The sequence below is a fragment of the Phyllobates terribilis genome, unplaced genomic scaffold (genome assembly GCF_046119375.1).
Source record: "Phyllobates terribilis strain yellow unplaced genomic scaffold, ASM4611937v1 Scaffold_14__1_contigs__length_39327217, whole genome shotgun sequence".
In the NCBI taxonomy this organism is placed as follows: domain Eukaryota; kingdom Metazoa; phylum Chordata; class Amphibia; order Anura; family Dendrobatidae; genus Phyllobates; species Phyllobates terribilis.
In genome coordinates, this window is record NW_027362774.1 from 24,240,922 (window position 1) to 24,267,021 (window position 26,100).

Here is a 26,100-nt window from a genome sequence, read left to right on the forward strand (position 1 = left end):
TGATCAATTTTTAGACTTAGTTGTCCACAGCTTGGTGACCTCCGACCATCTTTGCTTCTGAGAGACTCTGCCTCTCTAACACGCTCTTTTTATACACATTCATGTGACTTAGGGGCAAAATTGACCCCCCGACTGTATTTCATTAGTACCACTTACTTCTCCAGCCTTTTGTTAACCCTGTCACCAATGTTTTGAGTTGTGTCGCTGCCATCAATTTCTAAATTAGATATTTTTTCACATGTAAAGGAAAAATATCCAACGTTCACCTCCTGATCTGTATCCTGTGTTCTGCTGTGAATAAAATATAAGAGATTCCCAAATTTTCACATTCTTTTATCCTTTACATTTTTACAGTGCGGCCAAACTTTTTGGGAATTGGGTTAGTAGATTGAACAGGAAAATATTAATAAACTGTGAACCTGCAGAAAAGGGGTGAAGCCTCCAGATAAAATGTATAGAGTGGGATCTGAATTTAGGGCAGTGCTGATTTCTAAAAATTGCCTGCCACCTAGTGGCTAAAATGGAATTTACTGATCCTGCAGAGAGTGATTGTCACCAAAGATTATATTCCCAAATATCTCATCTGTCTTTGACGTCTTTGCTACAAATTGGACTTAAATGCACAAACGAAAGAAGATATGAAACAAGTTTTAAAATATTGTATTGCCATAATCCTTATCCAAAGAATAAGGATAGTGCGTCGCCTGTGCTCTCCACTGTAAATCAATAAGTGGGGGCAGCAGGGAGAAGCGAAGAGGTGCCCAGGACTGCAAGTGCACTGATAAACCCCTGATGCACTTGCAAGCCTAATTTGCATATGACTGAATGACAAATTTTTAAGCAACAGAGCACCGGATGGCAACGAAATAGGTATTGTGATGACACAGAATTTAATCTTAATTATCCAGACGTCTATTCTCAGTAGGTCAGGAGACTTTGTCATATTGTGTGAATGAAGTCAGAAAAGGAACGCAGCACTACTGGAGAGGTGCTCGAGTAGGGTCCAAAGCCGAACCTATATGAGAAAAACCTCGGCACTCAGAACAGTTATTCTGTAATAAAAAAATTTTTTTTAATGCAGTTCAGGAAAACAACAAACGTTTCGGCCAATTTGGCCTTCATCAGTGTAATCTAAATAAACAGAATAAAACAAATGAACAAAAACAAAAATAAAGTATATACATAAGTAGTAGTTACAATGTCTAATTCATGGAAAGATCTCATTACAATGCATCAGGAGTAAGCCCAGTATTACAATGTGGAGTAAAAGACCTACCCGACCGCTGAAGAAATCAGGAATAGAGGGGGTGAGGGACGCAGTGTCTCTAGTGGTGAGGGTCACACGGACCTATATAGAGGCATAATAGAAATGGCCCATTAGAAGCAGTGGTGTCAAGCCAAACTAAGGAGAGGTTGGGATGAGCTGCATACCTGTAACACTCAAGATAAGGGAGTGTGGGGCTAGAACGCGGTGTCCACCGCTTGTTCAGGTGTCCGCCCTGGTTCATATGCCCGCCGGTGCATTTAAATATAAAGGGGGCGGGACATGCCTAGAAGGCAATGGCCACTTGCATAGAGCCCAGTGAGAGTCGGCGGGACCGGTTTGTAAAGCGACCTAAGGTCGAATGTGGATCACCACTTTCTATTTTTGTAGAGAAAATACTCACACCCCTCACTCAACGTAGTCCATCATATTTACTGGACACCGGGGCCTTCTTAACTGCCCTGGCCGATATTAAACAAGTCCCTTCAGAGGCCATTCTAGTGTCCTTTGTTGTTAAAAATTTGTACACATCCATACGCCATGATCAAGGCATCTACGCGGTGCAACAGTTACTGGTACACTCACTAATCGATCCTAGGATTACGTATCTCTGCGTTGAACTCCTCACATTAGTACTCACCCAGAATGTTTTCCTGTTTCAGGAAACCCACTATCTTCAGATTAAGGGCACCGCCATGGGTTCTAATGTGGCCCCCCATATGCAAATTGCTATATGGCTGCTTTTGAAAGCCAAATTGTTTATCCCAATTCACTGTTTCAGAGACACTCCATTATTTGGAAAAGCGTCATAGATGACATTTTTTGCATATAGGGGGGGGGGGGTTCCACAGAATCCCTGGAGGAATTCTTTACCATCCTTAACTCGTCTGGGCCTGACTTAGGGTTCACCATGACTAAGGATAGACATCACGTGAGTTTTCTCGAAACCATGGTCATCAAAGATCTACTTGGTGCGCTCACCACGGACCTTTACTCCAAACCAACCGACCGCAATGGTCTGTTATATTTCTCGAGCAACCATCCTAGGGCCATGAAATGTTCTATACCGAAGTCACAATTTCAGAGAGTGAATAGAATAGTCACCAGTGAGCCTCTTCGACAGTTAAGGACTCAAAAATGAAAGGTAAATTTCTAGAACGAGGATACCCCCCAGCCATTTTACAACAACAGATGACTAACCCCCCATCTGCTCGCGCTGACACAAAAGACCGCATCCCATTTTGTCCACACTTTTCACCCCTACGCCTATATCCTTCACAAGGATATACGGAGGCATTGCAATATCTTGAGAACCGGTTACCCCACAATCACTGCATTTCAAAAACCATTTTTACCGTGCTTTAAAAGAGCCCCGAACCTGAAAGACTCATTGGTATGCGCAGACATAGGCGCAACACGGCAGGGACCACAGCAAAGGTTTTTGCAAAACCCCAAAATGGGGACTTTTCCGTGCCTCCAGTGCAGACAATGCAACAATGTTCTAAGGGGCAACATAGTCCACCACCCACAGACAGGCAAAAAGTATTACATCAAAAATGTCTACAATTGTGACACGGCTTTAGTCGTGCATCTCATTAAATGTCCGTGCGGTCTGATATATGTAAGAGAGACCACCCAGCCTGTAAAAGAGAAAATCTCAAAACATAAGTCAACAATACGCTATAAGAACTTGCTATTACCCATTCTGCTACATTTCATCACGGCAGGACACAACATCTCCCAATTAAAAGTCTTAGAGCAGGTCCCTCCACCACGCCAGGGAGGTCATCGCATACGCCTCCTTAAGCGCCGGGAGGCATACTGGATTCATGAACTGCAGTCCCTATCACCAAAAGGACTGAACAGAGATCATGACCTCCTATCATTTGTGACAGTGATTTTCTGTAATGGATTGCGGTCCCCGTCATGTGCAGGAGGACAAGGATCAAGAGCATGGACCCTCCATTTAGGACTATGTATCGGGGAAATGTCCACAGTCAAACTCTGGCTGCAGTGTCCTGTATCCAGATAACAACATAAAATATAAGAGATTCCCAAATTTTCACATTCTTTTATCCTTTTTTACAGTGCGGCCAAACTTTTTGGGAATTGGGTTTGTAGATTGAACAGGAAAATATTAATAAACTGTGAACCTGCAGAAAAGGGGTGAAGCCTCCAGATAAAATGTATAGAGGGGGATCTGAATTTAGGGCAGCGCTGATTTCTAAAAATTGCCTGCCACCTAGTGGCTAAAATGGAATTTACTGATCCTGCAGAGAGTGATTGTCACCAAAGATTATATTCCCAAATATCTCATCTGTCTTTGACGTCTTTGCTACAAATTGGACTTAAATGCACAAACGAAAGAAGATATGAAACAAGTATTAAAATATTGTATTGCCATAATCCTTATCCAAAGAATAAGGATAGTGCGTCGCCTGCGCTCTCCACTGTAAATCAATAAGTTTACCGGTTTGTAAAGCGACCTAAGGTCGAATGTGGATCACCACTTTCTAATTTTGTAGAGAAAATACTCACACCCCTCACTCAACGTAGTCCATCATATTTACTGGACACCGGGGCCTTCTTAACTGCCCTGGCCGATATTAAACAAGTCCCTTCAGAGGCCATTCTAGTGTCCTTTGTTGTTAAAAATTTGTACACATCCATACGCCATGATCAAGGCATCTGCGCGGTGCAACAGTTACTGGTACACTCACTAATCGATCCTAGGATTACGAATCTCTGCGTTGAACTCCTCACATTAGTACTCACCCAGAATTTTTTCCTGTTTCAGGAAACCCACTATCTTCAGATTAAGGGCACCGCCATGGGTTCTAATGTGGCCCCCCATATGCAAATTGCTATATGGCTGCTTTTGAAAGCCAAATTGTTTATCCCAATTCACTGTTTCAGAGACACTCCATTATTTGGAAAAGCGTCATAGATGACATTTTTTGCATATAGGGGGGGGGGGGGGTTCCACAGAATCCCTGGAGGAATTCTTTACCATCCTTAACTCGTCTGGGCCTGACTTAGGGTTCACCATGACTAAGGATAGACATCACGTAAGTTTTCTCGAAACCATGGTCATCAAAGATCTACTTGGTGCACTCACCACGGACCTTTACTCCAAACCAACCGACCGCAATGGTCTGTTATATTTCTTGAGCTACCATCCTAGGGTCATGAAATGTTCTATACCGAAGTCACAATTTCAGAGAGTGAATAGAATAGTCACCAGTGAGCCTCTTCGACAGTTAAGGACTCAAAAATGAAAGGTAAATTTCTAGAACGAGGATACCCCCCAGCCATTTTACAACAACAGATGACTAACCCCCCATCTGCTCGCGCTGACACAAAAGACCACATACAATTTAGAAGATGCGGAGTGTACCTATCTCATGCAATTATTAGATTCTCATATGAACTGTCATCCCATATGTTCTTTTACTGATACGTTTTTTCTGTATTTCAGATGGTCCTTGTTGTGTGATGCCCTCCTCTTGTCACCTTCTCGGGTCGTTCCTCACCTGGACTCTACACTCTAATATCCTGTACACTCATCTTCATGTGTTCTGCCCATCAAGAGGGATACAGATTTGATTTTACAGGATGTCAGTTTAGGGGATCCCTGCCCCAGCTGAAGGGATACATATCTGCTCCATTGATCATCACTGACCCTATGGAGACGTTTGGGGAAGGATTGTGACCCTCCGGTCACCTGGTCCCATGGATATGTTCTGAGAAGCCAGGTTGGGACCATCCGGTCGCCTGGCCCCATGGAGACATTTGGAGAAGCCAGGATTGTGACACTCTGGTCACCTGGTCCCATAGATATATTCGGAGATGCCAGGTTGGGACCATCCAGTCACCTGGAATCCATGGATAAGCTCGGAGAAAGCCAGGTTGGGACCATCTGTTCACCTGGTTACATGGATATGTTTGGAGAAGCCAAGATGGAACCCTTGGGTCTCCTGGCCTTGTACCTCAATGGACTGTCAGCTTTCTAAGCTTGCCACTACCTCCTCTCTGTGGCGGCCCGCTGAAAGTGGGGGGACACTGGTTGGGGTGGTTGGCCCTGGAAACCTCAAAGTCGCAGCTGCTCTATTCCCGGCTGGTCAGCAGAGGGTGAGACTGTGTAATTTTTCAGCATCTTGGGTATTCCCTGGGACTGTTCTATATGTTATTGTCTGTTTGGTGGTTCAATACACTGTGTTCCAAATTATTATGCAAATAATATTTTCTCAGATTTTCCCAAATTACCTATATGAATTGCAGTCATTGTAATTTTCCAGTCAAATAACTATTAGAGTACAATTGAAAGGTTTTTGTACAAACTGCCTATGATAACAGTATATTTTTTAAAAAATAAAAAACTCAAACTGCACTCAAAATGCATGTTCCAAATTATTATGCACAGCAGAGTTTTCAACCTTTTCATTTTAATAAAGAACAAAAAAAATTTCATTTTTGAAATTATAAGCATTAGCAGGTTATTACACACTGAAATCAAACAGTTTTCAACTCAAAACTTTATTCTAGGTGATGTTACATTTGCACATAGGACCCCTTGTTCGAAAGGAGCTTCTGAACTCTCTCGTCCATTGAATTTGTCAGGTTTTGGATGGTTTCTGCTTCAATTGTTTTGCATGAGGACAGAATACCCTCCCAGAGCTGTTGCTTAGATGTGAACTGCCTCCCGCCATCATAGACACTCCTTTTGATGATGCTCCAGAGGTTCTCAATGGGGTTGAGGTCAGGGGAGCATGGGGGCCACACCATAAGTTTGTCCCCTTTTATGCCCATAGCATCCAGAGATGCAGATGTGTTATGTGCAGCATGAGACGGGGCATTATCATGCATGAAAATGATCTTGATGCGGAGTGCACGGTTCTTCTTCTTGAACCATGGAAGGAAGTGCTGTTTGAGAAACTCAACATACATTATGGAGTTCATCTTTACCCCTTCAGGGATCCTAAAAGGGCCGACAATCCCTCTCCCCATGATTCCAGCCCAAAACATTACTCCACCTCCTCTTTGTTAGCGCCGTAGCCGTGTTTGCATGGGGTGTCCATCAACCAGCCATCCTCCACTCCATCCATCTGGACCATCGAGATCATTTCATGCATGATAATGCCCCGTCTCATGCTGCACATAACACATCTGCATCTCTGGATGCTATGGGCATAAAAGGGGACAAACTTATGGTGTGACCCTCATGCTCCCCTGACCTCAACCCCATTGAGAACCTCTGGAGCATCATCAAAAGGAGTGTCTATGATGGCGGGAGGCAGTTCACATCTAAGCAACAGCTCTGGGAGGGTATTCTGTCCTCATGCAAAACAATTGAAGCAGAAACCATCCAAAACCTGACAAATTCAATGGACGACAGAGTTCAGAAGCTCCTTTCGAACAAGGGGTCCTATGTGAAAATGTAACATCACCTAGAATAAAGTTTTGAGTTGAAAGCTGTTTGATTTCAGTGTGTAATAACCTGCTAATGCTTATAATTTCAAAAATGACCATTTTTTTGTTCTTTATTAAAATGAAAAGGTTGAAAACTCTGCTGTGCATAATAATTTGGAACATGCATTTTGAGTGCAGTTTGAGTTTATTTTTTTAAAAATATCCTGTTATCATAGGCAGTTTGTACAAAAACCTTTCAATTGTACTCTAATAGTTATTTGACTGGAAAATTACAATGACTGCAATTCATAGAGGTAATTTGGGAAAATCTGAGAAAATATTATTTGCGTAATAATTTGGAACACAGTGTAAAGTATTGCCACACTGTATTACCCTCATCCTGTGTTGTCTGAGTAGTATTATACTCACGGAAGACCCCGTGTCTTTACAGGTATCATTGGAAAGGTTTCATCCTGCCCTACTTCTGATCTCCAAGTGAAATTCTTACTTACAGGCTCCCTTTAAGGGGGTTAAGGATTAATTCTCACACTGCAGATATTGATACAGCTCTGTTCATCTGAATTGAGTAGTTTCAGATGAAAGGGTAGTCACAGAAAAATGTGCAGTGTGTGAATTCACCCTTAAAAGGGTGTTCTCAAGTTCTGAAATTGCTTAGTTAGCATGAAAATAAGCACGTTTGCAATTGACTTGCTTTTGCTATTTGCTGTCTATTCTCCTGCAATGAGAGTTTTTATCTTTTATAGCGCACAGCTGGTTTCTACGGAGCTTGCCCTCTAGAGTGTGCAGTAGCTACATTCTAGAATGAGTTTACTCTTAACATTCTAGCCTCTAGACCATTGATTTCTATACAGCAGTTAAAGCGCATCTGTCACCAAGATTGTGCTCAGTAAGCTACATACCCTGTCAGGTGGGCGACCTTACACTGATTAAAATTATACCTTTGTTGATGAAATCCATCCTGTGGTTCTTGTGTAATCTTCACTTTCAGTTTGGAGATAATGATATCCTCGTGCTTCGGGACGGCCTGTGGGGGGCGCTCTATCTGGTGCTCTGCTTACATATTTATCTGTATGCTCTTATAACAGCTCACTGTGCCTTCACTGACCTGTCTCCTATTTTGCATAATGCATCTAGTAGTGCGGGGCTAGGTAAAATAGGAGGCAGGTCAGTGAAGGCACAGTGAGCTGTCATAAGAGCATACAGATGAATATGTAAGCAGAGCACCAGATAAAGCGCCCCCTACAGGCCGCCCCGGAGCACGAGGATATCATTATCTCCAAACTGAAAGTAAAGATTACACAAGGACCACAGAACGGATTTCATCAACCAAGGTATCATTTTAATCAGTGTAATGACGCCCACCTGACAGTGTATGCAGTTTACTGAGCACAATCCTGCTGACAGGTGCACTTTAACAGCTCAGCTCCTCCTCCTCTCAAACTCCTGATGAGCTGTTCTTATCAGTTCTGTGTAATTACATTCCCAAATGCCCAGCATCAGGGCTCTCACTGTCCTGAGCTGTGTGTATAAATACAGTCATAAATGTATGTGTAGACTCCATTACAAAGCACTGATAGTTGAATGTGTTACAGCAGAACTTTTGCTGAGCTTTAGTGTTCTACTAATGCTTAAGCGCTGCGACTCGTCAAAACTGTCACTCAAAGAGTACTGCCCACCCCCACTACCCTCCCAGAAAGTAAGAAGGAGACCTCAGAGCTGTGAGCTGTTCAAGAGACAACCTGACAATAACACTTTAAAATAGTCTCAGAATCTGATATTTTTCAAAGCTCTGTAGCCAATCAGTTTGCATAAATCAACCTAAAATCGCAAACATAAAGATGTTAAAGCCGTTTTTCGGATTAAAAAAGTATTTTTGTAATCTTTATTCCAGGAACATCTTTATGTTTGCGCTCATCGTTATATCACATCGAGCAGGAGTGTTTTTTCCATTTTTACTAGCGATTCTTCATTGTGGTGGTGACAACGTCTCTTTCAGAGGGACAAATCGGCCAAGTTTTTCAATAGGAAGACACTTCAGGAAACTTTAGCATTATTTTGTTCCTGAAACATTTTTTAGAGGTTTTTGAGTCGTTTCTTGACTGTGTTTCTGACCACTGGCGGTTTTTTGTGGTGTCTTTTTTAGTGGGGTTTTCCGAACCTTTTATTTTTTTAACTCCAACATTGAAGACTCCGCACGCGGTTTTTCAGGTGTAAATGCAGGCAGGTTGCTCAGAAAGACGCCTGGACGTCTTTTGAGCCGTCCCATTGACTTCTATTGCACAGTTTGCGGCGTCTTCTGAGCAAAAACCGCCAGAGCGATCAGGTCACTAATTTTAACAGTTTGGCATCTTGGGAGACCTGAAATGGTTAAAAGATGCTCAAAAAAGCCTGAACATATGAGCGGCGAGAGGTTTTTACATAGGAATTCATATGTTCATTCTTTTGAGCGTTTTTTGGGTGCTTTTTCAGGGGGTTTTCAGAGCGGAGTCCACCTGAAAAGGACATTGCGTACACATATCCTAAGGGAATTTTCAGTTTTCTGAGCCATTTTTGCACTTTTTCCTCGTTTTTTCAATGACTTTTTTTCAAGCGGACCTGCTGCAAAAAGGCTCCTCAAAAAACAAGTTAAAAAATGTACCCCAAAATGGTGCTATTAACCCCTTTCTTCCTACATGTACAGCGAACGGCGGGTGTGGATGCACAACACGGGCTCAAGAGCTGTTACACAGCCAGCACCTGCCTCTTAACAGCTCTATTTTTGATAACCAGCCAAGGTAAAGCAGACAGCTGGGTGCTGATATTATCAGGCTGGGAAGGTCCCTGGTTGTTGGGCCCTCCCCAGTCTAAAGCTAACATCCCGCAGCCTCCCCAGAATTGGCGCATCACATTAGATGCATCAATTCTGGTGCTTCGCCTTTGCTCTTCCCGATTGCCCTGGTGAAGTGGCAATTGGGGTAATGGTAGTTGAGGTTGATGACAGCTGTGATTTGTCAAAAATGGAGAGGCGTCTCTCAGACACGCCCGTTACTAACCCAGTAATAAAAAATTAAGCTCCGACATAGTCCATGTTCCCCGATGTCTCCGGCGACTGTGAATAGCAGTAAAGTGACCTCTATTCACAGGTGCCGGGAAGTGAGTCAGTGTTTTAATTTTTTTTATTACCGGGTCAGTAATGGGGGTGTCTGATAGATGCCTTTCCATTACTGACCCCAGGACTTGATGGCAGCAGTGAATTTTGATAAATCACAGCTGTCACCAACCCCAATTACTATTACCCCTATTGCCACCGAACCAGGGCAACCGGGAAGAGGCAGGCCAAGCGGTGGAATTGGCACAGCTCATGCGATGCACCACTTCTGAGGCGGCTGCGGGCTGGTATTTTTTGGCTGAGGTGGGCCCCAATAACCAGGGATCTTCCCAGCCTGATAATATCAGCTCACAGCTGTCTGCTTTACCTTGGCTTGTTCAAGTCCCGTGAGGGTGGACTACAGAAAAACTAACTAAAAGATTTAATCACCCCCCCCTTTCTAAAATCCAAAATAAAAGACTGAGCACAGTCAGTATCGATGCCTCCACAAAAGTCCGATCTATTCCATTATACGATTATTTAACCCTTACAGTAAATGCAGTAAAGAAAGAAAAATGTAAAAGTCAACATTTTTTTTTTGGGGGGGGGGGGCTGCAAAAAAAATGCAATAAGAAGCGATGAAAGCGTCGCAGTTGCCCCAAAATTGAATCAATGAAACCGTTAGTTCGGCACGAGAAAAACAACCATAAGTGGAAAAATAAAGAGTTAAAGGGGTATTCCCATCTCCAAGATCCTGTCCCAATATGTAGCAGGTGTAATAATATTAGCAAATACCTCCAATTAGAAGTGTAGTATAGTTCTTCTGATTCGCTAGGTCACTTACCCCATGTGCAGGGCATTGCAGTAGCTTAGGTATCCATGGTTACGATCACTCATAGTGACAGTTGTCAATGGTTGGAACCATGAATACCTAAGCCACTGCATTGCCCAGCACATGAGTAGCATAGCTAATCAGAAGAACTATACTACATTTTTAATAGGAGGTAACTGCTATGGCTTTTGTAAAGCAGAGGTAAAAAAAAAAAAACAGTTAAAAAATGTCTGCAGCCAATGACACCTACACTGAGACACCCCTCTAACTCCTGAACTGAGCCGCCCCACTGACAGGCTCCAATACTCTCTCAAGAGTCAGTAAAATGGCTGGCACGCCTTCTCTTTGGCCTCCATATTGGTGAACTTAGCCAATGGACAAACCTCTCTTGGTTGGTGGAGTTTGGTCTACGCAAACATGGCCGCCACCTCCTTCTTCATACAGAAGAGGTCACGTGACGGGGCGCCAAGCGACAGAGCGAGTGGGCTCGGCAGAACACGAAGCGTCCTATTGGCTGTTGCTGCGACACGTGGTGCGGCTGAGGTGGGCGTGTCTCCTCCCTCCGCGCACAGACCTCTGATTCCCTATAAGAGGCGTCCCCGGCGCCGTCTTCTCTGTCCGCTCTCAGCTCCGGGTCCTGCGTGCACAGCTCAGTCTCCGCCATGGCGCTTACCAGTGACCCCGTCTACCAGAAGCTCGCCAAGTTCTACGAAGCCAACCATGCCGGCCTCAACCTCAGGAAGCTGTTCGCTGCCGACAAGGAAAGGTTCTGCAAGTTCAGGTAATGTCATGTGACGTCATTTCTACAATTTCAAGATTTTAACCCTTCCTTGGATGCAAGTGCAAATTTTATATTTTTTTCTCTCTCCCCTTTTCCTGCATGATCATTGCTTTTCCTTAGCCTAAAGAGTTAACTGTCATGCGCAAATCTACTGCGCTGTCACTTTAAAATTAACCCCTTGCTTGATGAAAGGAGCTGTGCTGCTTAGAATGGGGTTGATGGATACAATGTAACAATGCTGCAAATGTTTATTCCCTTCTGTTCTGTAACTGCACCTTGTGTAGAGGAAGCCCTATGGAGGGGGGAGGGCTTTATTCATACCCCTGGGGGTCATCATCCTTGGACTACCCTGCAGGCTTCAGGGGCCTGTAGAGGATTAGTGCAGGTTGCCTGTCTGTGCTGGTGCTACTGAAGGGGTTAATGACTGGTGGATGGCAGTGGGGGTCCCTGGTGGTGCAGCAGTGGGTGGGGGCCCCACCAGGGATGAGTCACACTTGCTGCAGCAGTGACCTGAGCAGCATCCTGCGCCCTTCATTCATCCTTGTGGTTCTGTATGTGCAGTGACACATTGGGGGGTGGGGTCTGTATTACAGTGGCATGCTGGGAGTTGTAGTCTTCAGATCTGCTGAGGCATCTGTCCCCCTACTAGTTCATGATGGACAATCCCTCTAAGATTGATGAAGCCTCAGTGTCCTAGTCCTAGTGGACTGGGGAGAGTAGAGTGTCAGCTCCTGGGGATGGGTGTGATGCTCTGTATAGTGGAGGGGTTTTCTCTCTGCTGCGTCCAGTGCGTGTCCCCCTTGCTGTTTATCATTATCATGTATACTGCCCCCTAATGGCTGCTAATGTGATGACATTTCATGTATAATGAATGTAATGAGCCACTACTTGATCCCTGTCTTGGTGGCCCCATATGTTATAGGGCCCCAGGTCTGATGACGACGCCTTTAAGCCTCTTGCACTGTTTCAGAAACTACACGTTTGTTCCCCATCTGCAGCCCCGTTCCCTTCTGTAGGGCCACGCTGAGGTTTCCTGCACAGTCAGGTGATCAGGGGCCACTATGCTGTCTCTGGAGGCCACAGGGGTACCTTTACCCTCTTCTCCTATCCCTGCAGCTGTCTTTAGGGTGACTGCGGTTTAGTCAGTCCCCCTCCACAGCCCCTGATATGTGGATGACACAGGGGTGAAGAGCTTCAAGTATCTGGTAAGATGAGGGTCTGGCCCCTGCAGTCTTATAGGCTCGGGGGTCTCTGCTGTCATGCAGGCTTTTTTTTTTTTTTCTCTTGCATGATTATATTTAGCATAACCTTCAGTGGCGGCTTCCTCACCCCGGCTGCCCTTCGCTCTGCGGGTGCAGATCCCTTGGCAGGGGCACGGCTGTGTGGAGGAGACCTCATATTTCCCGGCTGCAGTTTACACAGATGATTGAGGAACATCATTTTGTAATATGACATAAAGGAAGTCTCCTACTTGTGGTTGTCGATGGGGCAAGGCTGGCATGATGACACCGGGAAGAATTGCACAGTGTCTAGGATGACATTTAAAGAAAAAAAAAAGTGTGCACCCACAAACATAATGTTGCTTATAGGACATGATATGCGCCCGGGACCCTCAGTTTTTGGACCCCCAATCGCCCGCTTCATATAGGCATCTGTAGACACACACACACACACACACACACACACACACACACACACACACACACACACACACACACACACACACACACACACACACACACACACACACACACACACACACCACCCCCCCCATAAATGGACCTGTCCTGGGTCACTGGCTGTAATAAGTAAGTGCACCCTCTTGGGCTGATAAAGATTTTTGAAGAGATCTGACTTCTTCAAAAGTTGTCCTAAAAACTTTTAACGTGGTCTTGTCTTCACAGCAAGACCCTCGCCACCGGAGAAGGAGACATCTTGGTGGATTACTCCAAGAACCTGATCACGGAAGACTTGTTCAAGCAGCTGATAGAACTGGTAATGCTGAGATGCTCTGTGCTGCTGTTACACTTCACCCGACCATATTCTCATGACCCTGCGCTCTTTTCCTCTTGGCTCATCTCCGGTCTATAACACAATCATTGTGGCCGGGAGGGGGGGGGAAACAAAAAACGAAATGCGCGTTTCTCAATTTTTAAGAAATGGTGCAAAGGAGGAACGTTACAGAACGGCCACAAATTCCTCTTACTCAGGAGAGACGCCCAGGAATAAAAGTGACGCTCTGCCCATGACATGGGTCCAGTATGTGGCCTCTCCTGCCTATGATTGTTATGAAAATTCCAGTCCAAGTAAGGGTTAATGTGCCCCTTTTATAACAAAGGGGACCCCAGAGATGCACATTGCAGCCCCCTGACAAGTGGATGTGTCCTTGTGCGCTCCGACACTGGTGTCACTGCTGCATCGATCACCTGTCCACACTCTCATTTGACCTTTTTTTTTTTTTTTTTATCTAGGAGGATGGGGGTTATACTCCAGTCTAGGGAGGGGGACTTGTCATCGGCTGTCATCTGACGCTCTATTTTTACATCTTTCAGGCCCAGTCAAGAGGCGTGGAGGCTGCCAGAAAGTGCATGTTCACCGCCGAAAAGATAAACTTCACCGAGGTATTGGCTGTAACCCTTTCAGTGCCCTATCTTTTCTGAGACTGTCCTTCTTTACCACAATTTTGCATTGTCCTTAGTTATTTAGAAATATACAGGTGTTTTTTTTTTTTTTCTTTTGCTCTGCCTACGAATAATCGGCAACGTGTCTGGAATCCAGGAGTTGAGATTTTTAAAGAAGAATGCTTCACCCTGCATGACAAGGCATTTTTCTTCCCTGGGTTGTAATCTTGGTAGGATCAGCGGGTGTGGACTGAACGGTTTGGCATCAGAGATGCCAGCTTCCCTGAGGGTGCGCTCTCCATACTGTACAGGGCGGTCAGGTTCAGTCTCGCCCCCCCACACATTTCTTTCACTCGGTGCCAATCTGAACTTTTAGCCAACTTTTTTTTTTTTTTTTTTGTAGTGCATTGTATACATTGGTGTTGGCTTATTGTTGTTGGCAGGGATCTCTCATTCAATCTTTCAATTGTGCTGATCCCCAGCAGATAAGAAGAAGGAATGTGATGTAGGCAGTGACTGCTGTATCCACCTCCTGGTACGTGCGGGGTCACTATAGGGTATACGTGACCAGCTATATGCAGAGCCCACTTATACCAGCGCGGTCCTGTAGTAGGAGCCACTGGGGTAACAAGTCCGTCCATGACACTTCTTCCCCCATCACCTGTTAGTGATAATAAGAAGTACAGCAACTCTGGCATGAAGTGGAGACCCTGTAACGTTACAGAGTGGGGGGCAGAAAAGTCACCAACGCTTTACTGACTCCATAACTGCAGAGTCCAGACCTCCTCACCACAAACACTGCGGCCCCCTCCAGGAGCTTAGTGGTCGAGCATCTGCATGCAGCCGTACATCACCAAGCATCGTTTCGGATGGAGTGGTGTAAAGCCGCCACCACTGGACTCTGGAGGAGACGTGTTCTGTGCAGTGACTGATCACGCTTCTGTTTGCTGATTTCAGGATAATGTTACCCTTCGACCTCACTGTGCCCGTTGTACAGTTTGGTGGAGGAGGATAATGCTATGGACTTGTTATCAGGGGTCGGCATTGGGCCCTTAGTTCCAGTGATAGGAAATCTTAATACTTCAGCACAATACATTGTGGACAATTGTATCTTCCAGCTTTGGGGAAGACACTTTTCTGTTCCCTATGACTGTGCCATGGAGGGGGAGTTTGGTGTAAGAACCTGAGCGGCCACATACAGCCAACCTTAGCCTCATCCAACGCCAAAAAATGGAGATTGTGAGCCCGGCCGCTCCCTCCAACATCAGGGTCTGACCTCACAAATGCTCTTCTGGATGAGGAGGCAAAAATTCCCCCAAAATCTGATAGAAAACTTTTGCAGAAGACCCAGAGCTGTTACATCTGCAGAGGCAGATGCCGTATTAATGTTGATGGGAGGACAGAAAAGCTCCTGTGGTAACGTGGAGGGGCACATACACTATATGTATTAGGGGCTGGTGGCTCTTGTGCTCCTCCTGTCACCCATGTTTCCTTGCACCCCCAGAATCGCGCTGTGCTGCACATCGCTCTGCGCAATCGATCAAACACTGCTATCCAGGTGGACGGTAAGGATGTGATGCCGGAAGTCAATGCAGTCTTGCAGAAGATGAAGGCTTTTTGCCAGGTACTATGCCCGTTCTGCCGTCTTCTGCCGTAACCCATCTTCTATGGATGATGTGCCATTTGCTCTTCTTCAGAGGGTGCGCGGTGGGGAGTGGAAGGGTTACACCGGGAAGACCATTACCGATGTGGTGAACGTGGGAATCGGCGGCTCCGATCTGGTAAGCATTGCACCTATTTGGCTACAGACTTGTTGATCAGGTTACTATATGACCTGACTGTCGTCCTGTCCTAGGGTCCATTGATGGTCACCGAGGCTCTGAAGCCGTATTCCCAAGGTGGCCCCCGCGTCTGGTTTGTTTCCAACATCGATGGGACCCACATGGCAAAAACCCTGGCGGAGCTGAACCCGGAGAGCACGCTGTTCATTATCGCATCCAAGGTGAGGACTGCTGCGCTCCCTGCAGAGCGTCTCAGGGGGGCCGTATCTGGACTCTTCACATGTCCTGTCTGCACTTTGTGTGGGGGCGAACGCCGACTGCTCCTCGTGCACAAGCACCCAGCAAAGTGCAGATTTGAAATAACTACTGATCTGTGCTGAGCCCGGTGGAGCTTTTGGCACAAGAACAATTCTAAAGAAGCAAACCTTTATACTGGTGCTGCTGCATAGGAGTCGTCCAACTTTTGGGGATACAACTTTAATATATTTTTTTTTTTTTGTTACAAAAGTGCATAAAATTCAGGCTAAAAATAAATATATATATATATATATATATATTACAGTGGTGGCCAAAAGTATTGGCACCCCTTCAATTCTGTCAGATAATACTCAGTTTCTTCCTGGAAATGATTGCAATCACAAATTCTTTGGTATTATTATCTTCATTTAATTTGTCTTCAATGAAAAAACGCAAAAAGAATTGTCCTAAAGCCAAATTGGATATAATTCCACACCAAACCTAAAAAAGGGGGGTGGACAAAAGTATTGGCACCCTTTGAAAAATCATGTGATGCTTCTGTAATTCGTGTAATTACCAGCACCTGTAACTTACCTGTGGCACCTAACAGGTGTTGGCAATAACTAAATCACACTTGCAGCCAGTTAACATGGATTAAAGTTGACTCAACCTCTGTCCTGTGTCCTTGTGTGTACCACATTGAGCATGGAGAAAAGAAAGAAGACCAAAGAACTGTCTGAGGACTTGAGAAACCAAATTGTGAGGAAGCATGAGCAATCTCAAGGCTACAAGTCCATCTCCAAAGACCTGAATGTTCCTGTGTCTTCCGTGCGCAGTGTCATCAAGAAGTGTAAAGCCCATGGCACTGTGGCTAACCTCCCTAGATGTGGACGGAAAAGAAAAATTGACCAGAGATTTCAACGCAAGATTGTGCGGATGGTGGATAAAGAACCTCGACTAACATCCAAACAAGTTCAAGCTGCCCTGCAGTCCGAGGGTACAACAGTGTCAACCCGTACTATGCGTCGGCGTCTGAATGAAAAGGGATTGTATGGTAGGATACCCAGGAAGACCCCACTTCTTACCCCGACACCTAAAAAAAGCCAGGCTGGAGTTTGCCAAAACTTACCTGAGAAAGCCTAAAACGTTTTGGAAGAATGTTCTCTGGTCAGATGAGACAAAGGTAGAGCTTTTTGGCAAAAAGCATCAACATAGTGTACAGGAAAAAAAAAAGGGGCATTCAAAGAAAAGAACACTGTCCCTACAGTCAAACATGGCGGAGGTTCCCTGATGTTTTGGGGTTGCTTTGCTGTCTCTGGCACTGGACTGCTTGACCGTGTGCATGGCATTATGAAGTCTGAAGACTACCAACAAATTTTGCAGCATAATGTAGGGCCCAGTGTGAGAAAGCTGGGTCTCCCTCAGAGGTCATGGGTCTTCCAGCAGGACAATGACCCAAAACACTCTTCCAAAAGCACTATAAAATGGTTTGAGAGAAAGCACTGGAGACTTCTAAGGTGGCCAGCAATGAGTCCAGACCTGAATCCCATAGAACACCTGTGGAGAGATCTCAAAATGGCAGTTTGGAGAAGGCACCCTTCAAATATCAGGGACCTGGAGCAGTTTTCCAAAGAAGAATGGTCTACAATTCCAGCAGAGCATTGTAAGAAACTCATTGATGGTTACCGGAAGCGGTTGTGCAACCAAGTATTAGGCTGAGGGTGCCAATACTTTTGTCTGGCCCATTTTTGGAGTTTTGTGTGAAATGATCAATGATTTGATTTTTGCTTCATTCTCTTTTGTGTTTTTTCCTTGCAAGCAAATTAAATGAAGAGAATACCAAAGAATTTGTGATTGCAATCATTTTCAGGAAGAAACTGAGTATTATCTGACAGAATTGCAGGGGTGCCAATACTTTTGACCACCACTGTAATTTATAATATATTTACAAATTGATTTAATTTTGCACCATTCACCTTCTACAGCCTCAATGTTTGTGAGTTAACTGAGGATCCTTCAGTCAGCTCATTCTGACAGTTATAAAGTCACTTAACTCTTTTTCTGAGCCCCTCTCAACCGCCTAATGACTGTGGGTAAAGGCCAAATGTCTAACGAAAATCCAATTGTAAAGATTTTTAGCTCAAATTACATGCATGTAAGAAAAAAAAGTTTTGCAAGTCATATATGTCCTTGTTCTACATCTCAGCAACTCCATATTTTTATTTTTTATTTTTTTTAAGACTTTTACCACCCAGGAAACAATCACCAATGCTGAAACCGCCAAGGAGTGGTTCCTAAAAGCCGCCAAGGATGTGAGTACTTGAGGCTGGCACCGGGCCGCCTCCATCTGCGCCCTCTTGTGTCGGCCATGGATTTGGTTCCTTAATGTGCTCTTGTTTCTTTCAGCCGTCGGCAGTAGCCAAGCACTTTGTTGCCCTCTCTACCAACGCAGTAAGCGCTCTCTTATCTTCAGTGCATCCAGTTGTTGCAGAACTACAACTACCAGCATGCCCTGGTGGGAGTTGTAGTTTTGCAACAGTGAGATATCACTGCATTAACCCTGCATTCTTTTTATTTTGCAGCCAAAAGTGAAAGATTTTGGAATCGACACGGCCAATATGTTTGAGTTCTGGGATGTGAGTATCTGATGGGAGTGGTAGTGCTAGACTGGCAGTTGTTCTCTTCAGCTGTCGTAGAACCACAACTCTCAGTAGTGTCCCCGCTGTTGGGGCATGTTTTGAGTTTGCAGTGCTGGTGATCAGTCTGGGATACAGACAGCTGACCGGTAACCTGACCCGTCCCTGCTGGGTTATTCTGGGGTCCGACCTTTCTTGTCATTTACAAGGCGGCCACCCTACTGTACCTAAAGGTCAGTTGTTCTGGCCAACCTCGGATGGGACAAGGCCACTGTGAATTCTAGGACAATATACAGTAGCTTGTGAAAGTATTCACACCCCCCGCCCTTGGTGTCTTTCGTGTTTTGCTGCCTCACAACCTGGGATCTCACTTTTCTATATATATATATATATATAAATATAATATAATATAATATAATATAATATAATATAATATAATATAATATAATATAATATAATATAATATAATATAATATAATATAATATAATATAATATAATATAATATAATATAATATAATATAATATAATATAATATAATATAATATAATATAATATAATATAATATATTTTTTTTTTTTTTTTTTTTTTGGGGTTTGCATTAGTGATGAGCGAGCATGCTCGGTACTCGCCCGAGCGTCTCAGTACTCAAGATGCTCGGAGCTCGCCGAGTATTTTCGAGATGCTCGGGTCCCCTCCTTGCAGGTTTGGCACTATTTAGAGCACCACTCATGGAGGGATTGTCTGCCACTCACTGTAATGTCACAGCCATGGTGGTTGTGGCATTACAGTGATTGCCCAAATCGATGGGAACAGTGCTCACAGTGAAACATGAAAAGCCGGCAATTCGGCATCAGCGGCATACACCGGTACCCGAATATTTAGAACAGAAAGAATAAAGCATCACACATAGATTAGATAGATAGAAACATGTCAATCACATATATAAGAAGTACAGTGACAGTGTTGGTTACTGTAATTGTTAGTGTTAAAATAAAGGATTTATTAAAAAAAAAAAAAAAAAAAAAAAAAAATTTGCGTAATTTTAGTCTCTAGCGGAGGTTAAGCAGACGGCTGGGGCAGATGTTTGAAGTCTGGGAAGGGGGTAAAACCCACGGAGCTTCCCAGGCTACTAATATCAGCCCCAGCTGAATACCTAGCCTTTATCAGCTATTAAAATGGGGGACCCAAAAAAAAAAAAAAAAAAAAATGTGGGGGTCCCCCCTATTTTAATAGCTATCAAAAGCTAGGCAGACAGCTGGGGGCTGATATTAATAGCCCAGGAAGGGTGCCATGAATATTGGCCCCCTCCCAGGCTAGAAACACCAGCCGTCAGCCGCCCCAGAAATGGCGCATCCATAGGATGCGCCAATTCTGGCACTTAGCCTCGCTCTTCCCACTGCCCTGTAGCGGTGGCAGTGGGGTAATAGGGCTGGAGTTGATGTCAGCTTATAATGCCAGCTGACATCAAGCCCAGGTTAGTAATGGAGAGGCGTCTATAAGACACCCCCATTACTAACCCCATAGTGAAAGTTAAAAGAAAACACAAACACCCAGAATAAAGTCCTTTAATTGAAATAAAGACACAATTCTTTATTGTTCTAAATTAAACCATACTTACCACCACGCCCATTCCAGCTGAAGCCAACGATCTCCTGCAATAAAAGAAAAATAATAAAGCAACCTCATCCTTACCTTTCCATGGTTCCCAGGACGGCTCCAGCTCTGCTACATTCACATGACAGGCTGGATCGCAGCAGAACGCTGCCATCCAGCTTGCCATGCCGCAGACACTGAGAAGCTCCTCAGTGTCTCGCTGTGACGGCATCCAGATGAGCCGAGTTCATGTCCAATGAACTCTGCTCACCTCATGCACGTCACTGACAGCGTGGGAGAATTCTCCTGCGCATGCGGTGCCGGCAAATGATGTCACCGCTTGAGCAGGAGAATTCTCCCACGCTGGGATGGCATTGAGATGGCAGGCTGGATGGTAGCAGGGCGCTGCCATCCAGCTTGTCATCCTTCAGAGACACTGCGGAGCGCTTGCGCTCTCCTCCGGACCCGGGTACCATAGAACCTGTGGGGGGGTGGGGGGGGGGTGTATATATTTACCATCTGATGGCGCCCGGTCTCCTTCTCTTTGCTTGCCGGCAGATCGCGGTGGACTGAAGGACCTGCGCTGACAATCATAGTCATGTGACGGCAGATCCTTCAGTGGAGTGTACCACCAGCTGCCGGCAAGCCAGGACTGAGTGAAGCAAGACTCCGAGGGCCATCGGAAGGTAAGTATAGACTTATTTTTTTACCATTCTTTACGGTCACACTATATAAATCCATGCCGTTTGCATGGATTTATATAGTGTGACCAAATTGTCAAGCACTTTCCAAGTGATGCTAAAATTGCTTGGAAAGCGCTTGTCAACCCGCATGCGGAAATGCATGTGAAGAACGCTTCACATCCGCTTGTCCCTGGCAGGAAAAAGCATGTAAAATCCGCATGTGTTTTTTCTGCCAGGGAGATGCAGAAGCGCTCAGGAAAAAATCCTGAGCATTTCTGCATCGTGGGCACATAGCCTTAGACTACTTAGTGCTGATGCATCACACACAAATCCGATTACAACCAGAGTGTAAATATTTATTTAAGGTTACAAAATGGGTAAAAAGCCAAGGGGGTGACAAGCCACTGTATAAGGCTGTGTGCCCACGATGCGTTTTTCAAGCGTTTACGCTGCGGAATTTCCGCAGAGTAAACGCTTGGTAAACCTTCCCCCATGGTCTCCAATGCAATTCCGCACTTTCAGTGCCCATGCTGCGCTCAAATACGCAGCATGTCCATTAATTTTGCGGACACGCAGCGTAATCGCCGCCATTGACTTGCATTAGAACGCGCCAATTACGCAAGTACAGATGCAGTCTTGCGTAATTGGCGCGTTCTAATGCAAGTACAGATGCAGTCTTGCGGAATTGGCACGTTCTAATGTGTGGATGGTACCCAAGTCTGGAGGAGAGTCTCCTCCAGACCTGGGTACCATAGAAACTGTAAAAAAAAGAATTTAAAATAAAGATTATACTCGCCTTCCTGGTGTTTTGTCCAGTCTCTTGCAATGCTCGCGCTGTTGTGAAGGACCTGCCATGACGTCACTGAGTCATGTGACCCATCACATGACTCAATGACGTCACCGCAGGTCCTTCACACCACCGCGAGCATTGCAAGAGACCGGACGCAGCAGAGACGACACCGGAAGGTGAGTATAATAATATAAATTATAAATAAATAATATATTTATTACTATTACTTGGTCACACTATATAAATCCATGCCAGTTGCATGGCTTTATATAGTGTGACCAACTTGTCAAGCACTTTTCCAAGTGATGCTAAAAACGCATGTAAATCTGCATACGTTTTTTTTTTTTTTTTTTTTTTTTTTTTTTCTGCCAGAGAGGCAAAAAACGCTCTGCATCAAATCTGCTACGTGGGCACATAGCCTAACAATCATTCATTCTCTCTTCTCCCCTTTAGTGGGTCGGCGGTCGCTATTCTCTCTGGTCCGCCATCGGCCTCTCCATAGCCCTTCATGTTGGTAAGTGTCCCATGCAGATGTCCGGTCCAGGTAAAATATGCACTAGATGGTGGCCCGATTCTAATGCATGGTGTATTCTAGAATATGTATGTGGCCGACCGGGCGCGACTAATCAGCGAAGCAGTGTTTAAATGGGTTGTGCACTACTTTAAATTAACCCCCCAATGTATCCCCCAGGGGCCCCTAATGAATTTTGTAACTACATCATGTTGTCAATAGTGCTTGGGACAACATCACTGACCATGCGGCTAGTGTGAAGGGAGGACCGGGGAGCGAGGCCGATTGTTGGGGTACTGCTGCTGCTAGCACCGGTCATCTCCCGGCTGCATCGCCGCTGATCTCCCGACGGTGGCCTGCGTGTTTCAAATCCGGCGCCAATTTGCGGCTGGGCTGTGCCAGTCGCTGATTGGTTGCGGCCGGCCGCAACCAATCAGGTCAGCGGTGTTTTAAATTTCGCGCCAATATCGCTGAATGGTGGTGGCTGCCACCAATCAGCGAACTGTTAGTGAGGACCGGGGAGCGGCGCTGCCTGTGCGGGTACTTCCGCTGCGAGCAGACGGGAGATGACCGTCTAGCGCCTGTCATCTCCCGGCTGCATCGCCGCTGACCTCCGTGCGGCAGATGAGCCGCTAACGACCGCCATCTTGTTCTGAAATCCCGCGTCGCTGATTGGTCAGGCCGCGGCCAATCAGCGACGCGTGATTTCCTGGACAGACGGGATAAGCAGATTATATAGTAGATGTGTAATATATATATTTTATTCCTTTCAACTCTTTAGGCTTTGATAACTTTGAGAAGCTTCTTGCCGGAGCTCACTGGATGGTGAGGTCTATTTTATTCTTTTCTCACGTTTGCAGACTTCTTATCCGAGCACTTTCACGTCTTACCCATAGTCCAATCGTCCCCTGTGACCACCCTGCTGCCATATTGAGCCTTTTCTCTTTGCTTTCCAGGACAATCACTTCTACAATTCTCCTCTTGAAAACAACATCCCAGTGATCCTGGCCATGCTGGGCGTCTGGTACATTAACTTCTACGGCTGCGAGACTCAGGCCCTGCTCCCCTACGATCAGTACATGCATCGGTTTGCAGCCTATTTCCAGCAGGTCTGTGCCGCACCGATCCTTCCCTCTTGCAGGACATCCCTTGTATTTGGTAGATGACCGTCATATTCTCACCTTTCGCAGGGAGACATGGAGTCCAACGGGAAATACATCACCAAGACCGGAGCTCGGGTCAACTACAACACCGGCCCTGTAGTGTGGGGAGAGCCTGGCACCAACGGGCAGCACGCCTTCTACCAGCTCATACACCAGGGTGGGTCTGGGGGGCCGCTCTTGTATCGCACGCTGTATACATTGCTCCTGCACTTAAAGGGGGGTTTTGGGGATATTTATGGCCTGATCTTAAAGGGGTTGTCCAGTGGAAAGAAGTCACCAATTAGTTGATCACTTACTGACGGGTCGGACCCCCACTGGGTGCCAGCACTCGTAGTGTTTTTTTTTATATATAATATATCCCCCCACCCCCCCAAATCATCTGCTGCACCATGCATCTCCTCCTATGGGGTTTCTTTGCACTGGATGCACGTGTACCACTTTCTGTGCCTTGTTTGGCTCCTGTAGCTAGGACGGTGCTGTATCTGACCTTCTGAGGGGGGGGGAGGGGGTCCGTGGGTAGACCTGTGTTGTTAGGGGGGCACTCTGCTGCCAGGAAGGGTAGCTAAAGCCATGACCAGTGCAGCTGTGAAGGTTTAATGTCGCCATCTAGTGTCCAAACTGTAAAATGCAACACTTAGTAAATGTAAGAAATCGAAATAAATTTCTGCAGTGACCCTACTACTTGTTCCAACTTCTATATAGTTTAATAATTTTTCTCTCAACGTACAAATCCATATTAGTTAATTCACACTGTTTTAACTGGAATTCCACCACAGGCACTCGAATGATCCCTTGTGACTTCATGATACCGGCACAGACCCAACACCCAATCCGTGACGGGCTTCATCACAAGGTAAGAGGCAAGGGAACAAAATAGGGGATAATATAAGGTTGAACAAAAAAATCACATTTTTTTTTTTTTTTTTTTTTTTTTGTCTTATACGGTTTTGAAACTTTAAAATTGAATGAAAACAAACCAAGCACGAAAAACCCTCCAACCCAAAGTAACTTTGGAAAAATAAAGACTGTAAATGCAATAATGACTCGGGCCCATAGTGTGACACAGATTAGGAGGGTCCTGGTGGGCATCAGGAGGAGGCTCCAGTCTCCACTACAAAGCTGATTTCTGTAGTAAATCTAAAATATATTCTATATACTTGCTGTATAGGTGAACTCTCAATGACCACATCCAACAAAGGTTTCAAATTCAAATGCTTCATCAAAGGGTTGTGTCATAGTTGGCCATTGTGAGAAAGGGGCCATGTCTGTCTGAGACTCCTGTACAGAACACTCACAAGGAAATGTAAGTTTTTATTATTTTGGCCAGAGTCGATTGACTTCCCTTCTTTTTATTCTGCGCTAGATCCTGATGGCTAACTTCCTGGCCCAGACTGAGGCGCTGATGAAGGGGAAGTCTACAGAAGAGGCGAAGGCCGAGCTGCAAGCGTCCGGACTGTCCGGAGAGGCCCTGGAGAAACTGCTCCCACACAAGGTAAAGAATATGCTTAAATAAAATCTATCCACTGTACATCGTCTGCATATTGACTGTTTCCATCTAACTTTTTTTTTTTTTTTTTCCCTTTTTATAGGTATTTGAAGGAAACCGACCAACCAATTCTATAGTGTTCAACAAGCTCAGCCCCTTCATCTTGGGAGCTTTAATCGGTGAGCGTCTTCTACATATTCTTGGTGTTTCAGGCCGTGTAGACGGCAGCAATGGCCACATCTCTTGGATTTGATCTTTAACTGACCCCAGACTTCTTTCTGATCTTCTAGCCATGTATGAACACAAAATCTTCGTTCAAGGGGTCGTGTGGGACATCAACAGTTACGACCAGTGGGGGTGAGCCAAATGGATCAGAGCTGCAGTACTATATCTAACCTATGGAAGACGGTGGCAATGTTTCTGGAAGAAGGCAGTCATGTATTTCTCTTGCGCTGGTGATGACTTTCTGCTTTTCTCTGCAGTGTTGAACTCGGGAAGCAACTGGCCAAGAAAATAGAGCCGGAACTGGAGTCCGATGCCGCCGTCTCTTCTCACGACTCCTCCACAAACGGCCTGATCAACTTCTACAAGAAGCACAGATTATGAGCCGCACTCGGCGTCTGGACATCTGATGTCTCCTGGTCTCAGCTTTTAGCAGAAGGCACTTTCCTGACTGTCTGTCCTTGTCTCGTGTAATTGTTAGTGGAGGGGAGAAGCGATGGGAGTTGTCCTGTACACACCGCATAGATATAACTGCACTGTTCCAAACACCATGGCAGGGGGCACTATAATAGTTAACGGGGCCTGGACTAGTGGACCCACATCTCCCCAGCACTTGGATGTTCTGTTTTGCATTGTCCTGTCCTGTGCAAATAACGGTTTACAGAATAAAACTTATCACAGACCAGATGTCGGTGTCACTTTGCTCTTTTTGGGTTTAAGCCCCGTGGATCAGGAGAGTTTGCTGAATAAGACTAGTTTCAAGGCCAGAGTCTAAATGGTGGCTACAGCACGTTCTGGCTGCCTGTTACCAAAAACCTCACAGGGCTGTAGGAGAAGTAATGGCCATTCGTAGGAGGCCTCTAGGAAGCCCCACGGTGGGACTATGTGTAAAAACCTGCATAAAACAAAGTGAATAATAACTTAGTTTTTATAAAAAAAAAAAAAAAAATTTGATTGAAATTGTACTTTGCTAGTGGTACATGTGTCACGAAAAAGTCTCCA

General features: G+C 45.2%; 1 protein-coding gene across 1 annotated transcript; it reads left to right on the forward strand.

Moving 5' to 3' along the window:
* The first annotated feature begins 11,122 nt into the window (after window positions 1–11,122).
* On the forward strand, window positions 11,123–25,785 carry GPI (glucose-6-phosphate isomerase). The gene is made up of 18 exons (XM_073659779.1): window positions 11,123–11,374; window positions 13,279–13,369; window positions 13,927–13,995; window positions 15,500–15,619; window positions 15,693–15,776; window positions 15,851–15,997; window positions 18,254–18,325; window positions 18,420–18,464; window positions 18,596–18,649; window positions 22,170–22,230; window positions 23,009–23,052; window positions 23,184–23,336; window positions 23,418–23,547; window positions 24,167–24,243; window positions 24,754–24,882; window positions 24,980–25,055; window positions 25,167–25,233; window positions 25,359–25,785. The coding sequence occupies exons 1-18, from the start codon at window positions 11,256–11,258 to the stop codon at window positions 25,480–25,482; spliced, it is 1,662 nt and encodes a 553-aa protein (XP_073515880.1). The 5' UTR covers window positions 11,123–11,255; the 3' UTR covers window positions 25,483–25,785.
* Window positions 25,786–26,100: the final 315 nt, after the last annotated feature.

Bases quoted from the DNA above. Each gene is read 5' to 3' on its own strand.
- GPI (XM_073659779.1), top strand. From the start codon at position 11,256: ATGGCGCTTACCAGTGACCCCGTCTACCAGAAGCTCGCCAAGTTCTAC. The intron at 22,231-23,008 runs GTAAGTGTCCCA...TCAACTCTTTAG, and splicing joins CTCCATAGCCCTTCATGTTG to GCTTTGATAACTTTGAGAAG. The intron at 25,234-25,358 runs GTGAGCCAAATG...TTTTCTCTGCAG, and splicing joins AACAGTTACGACCAGTGGGG to TGTTGAACTCGGGAAGCAAC.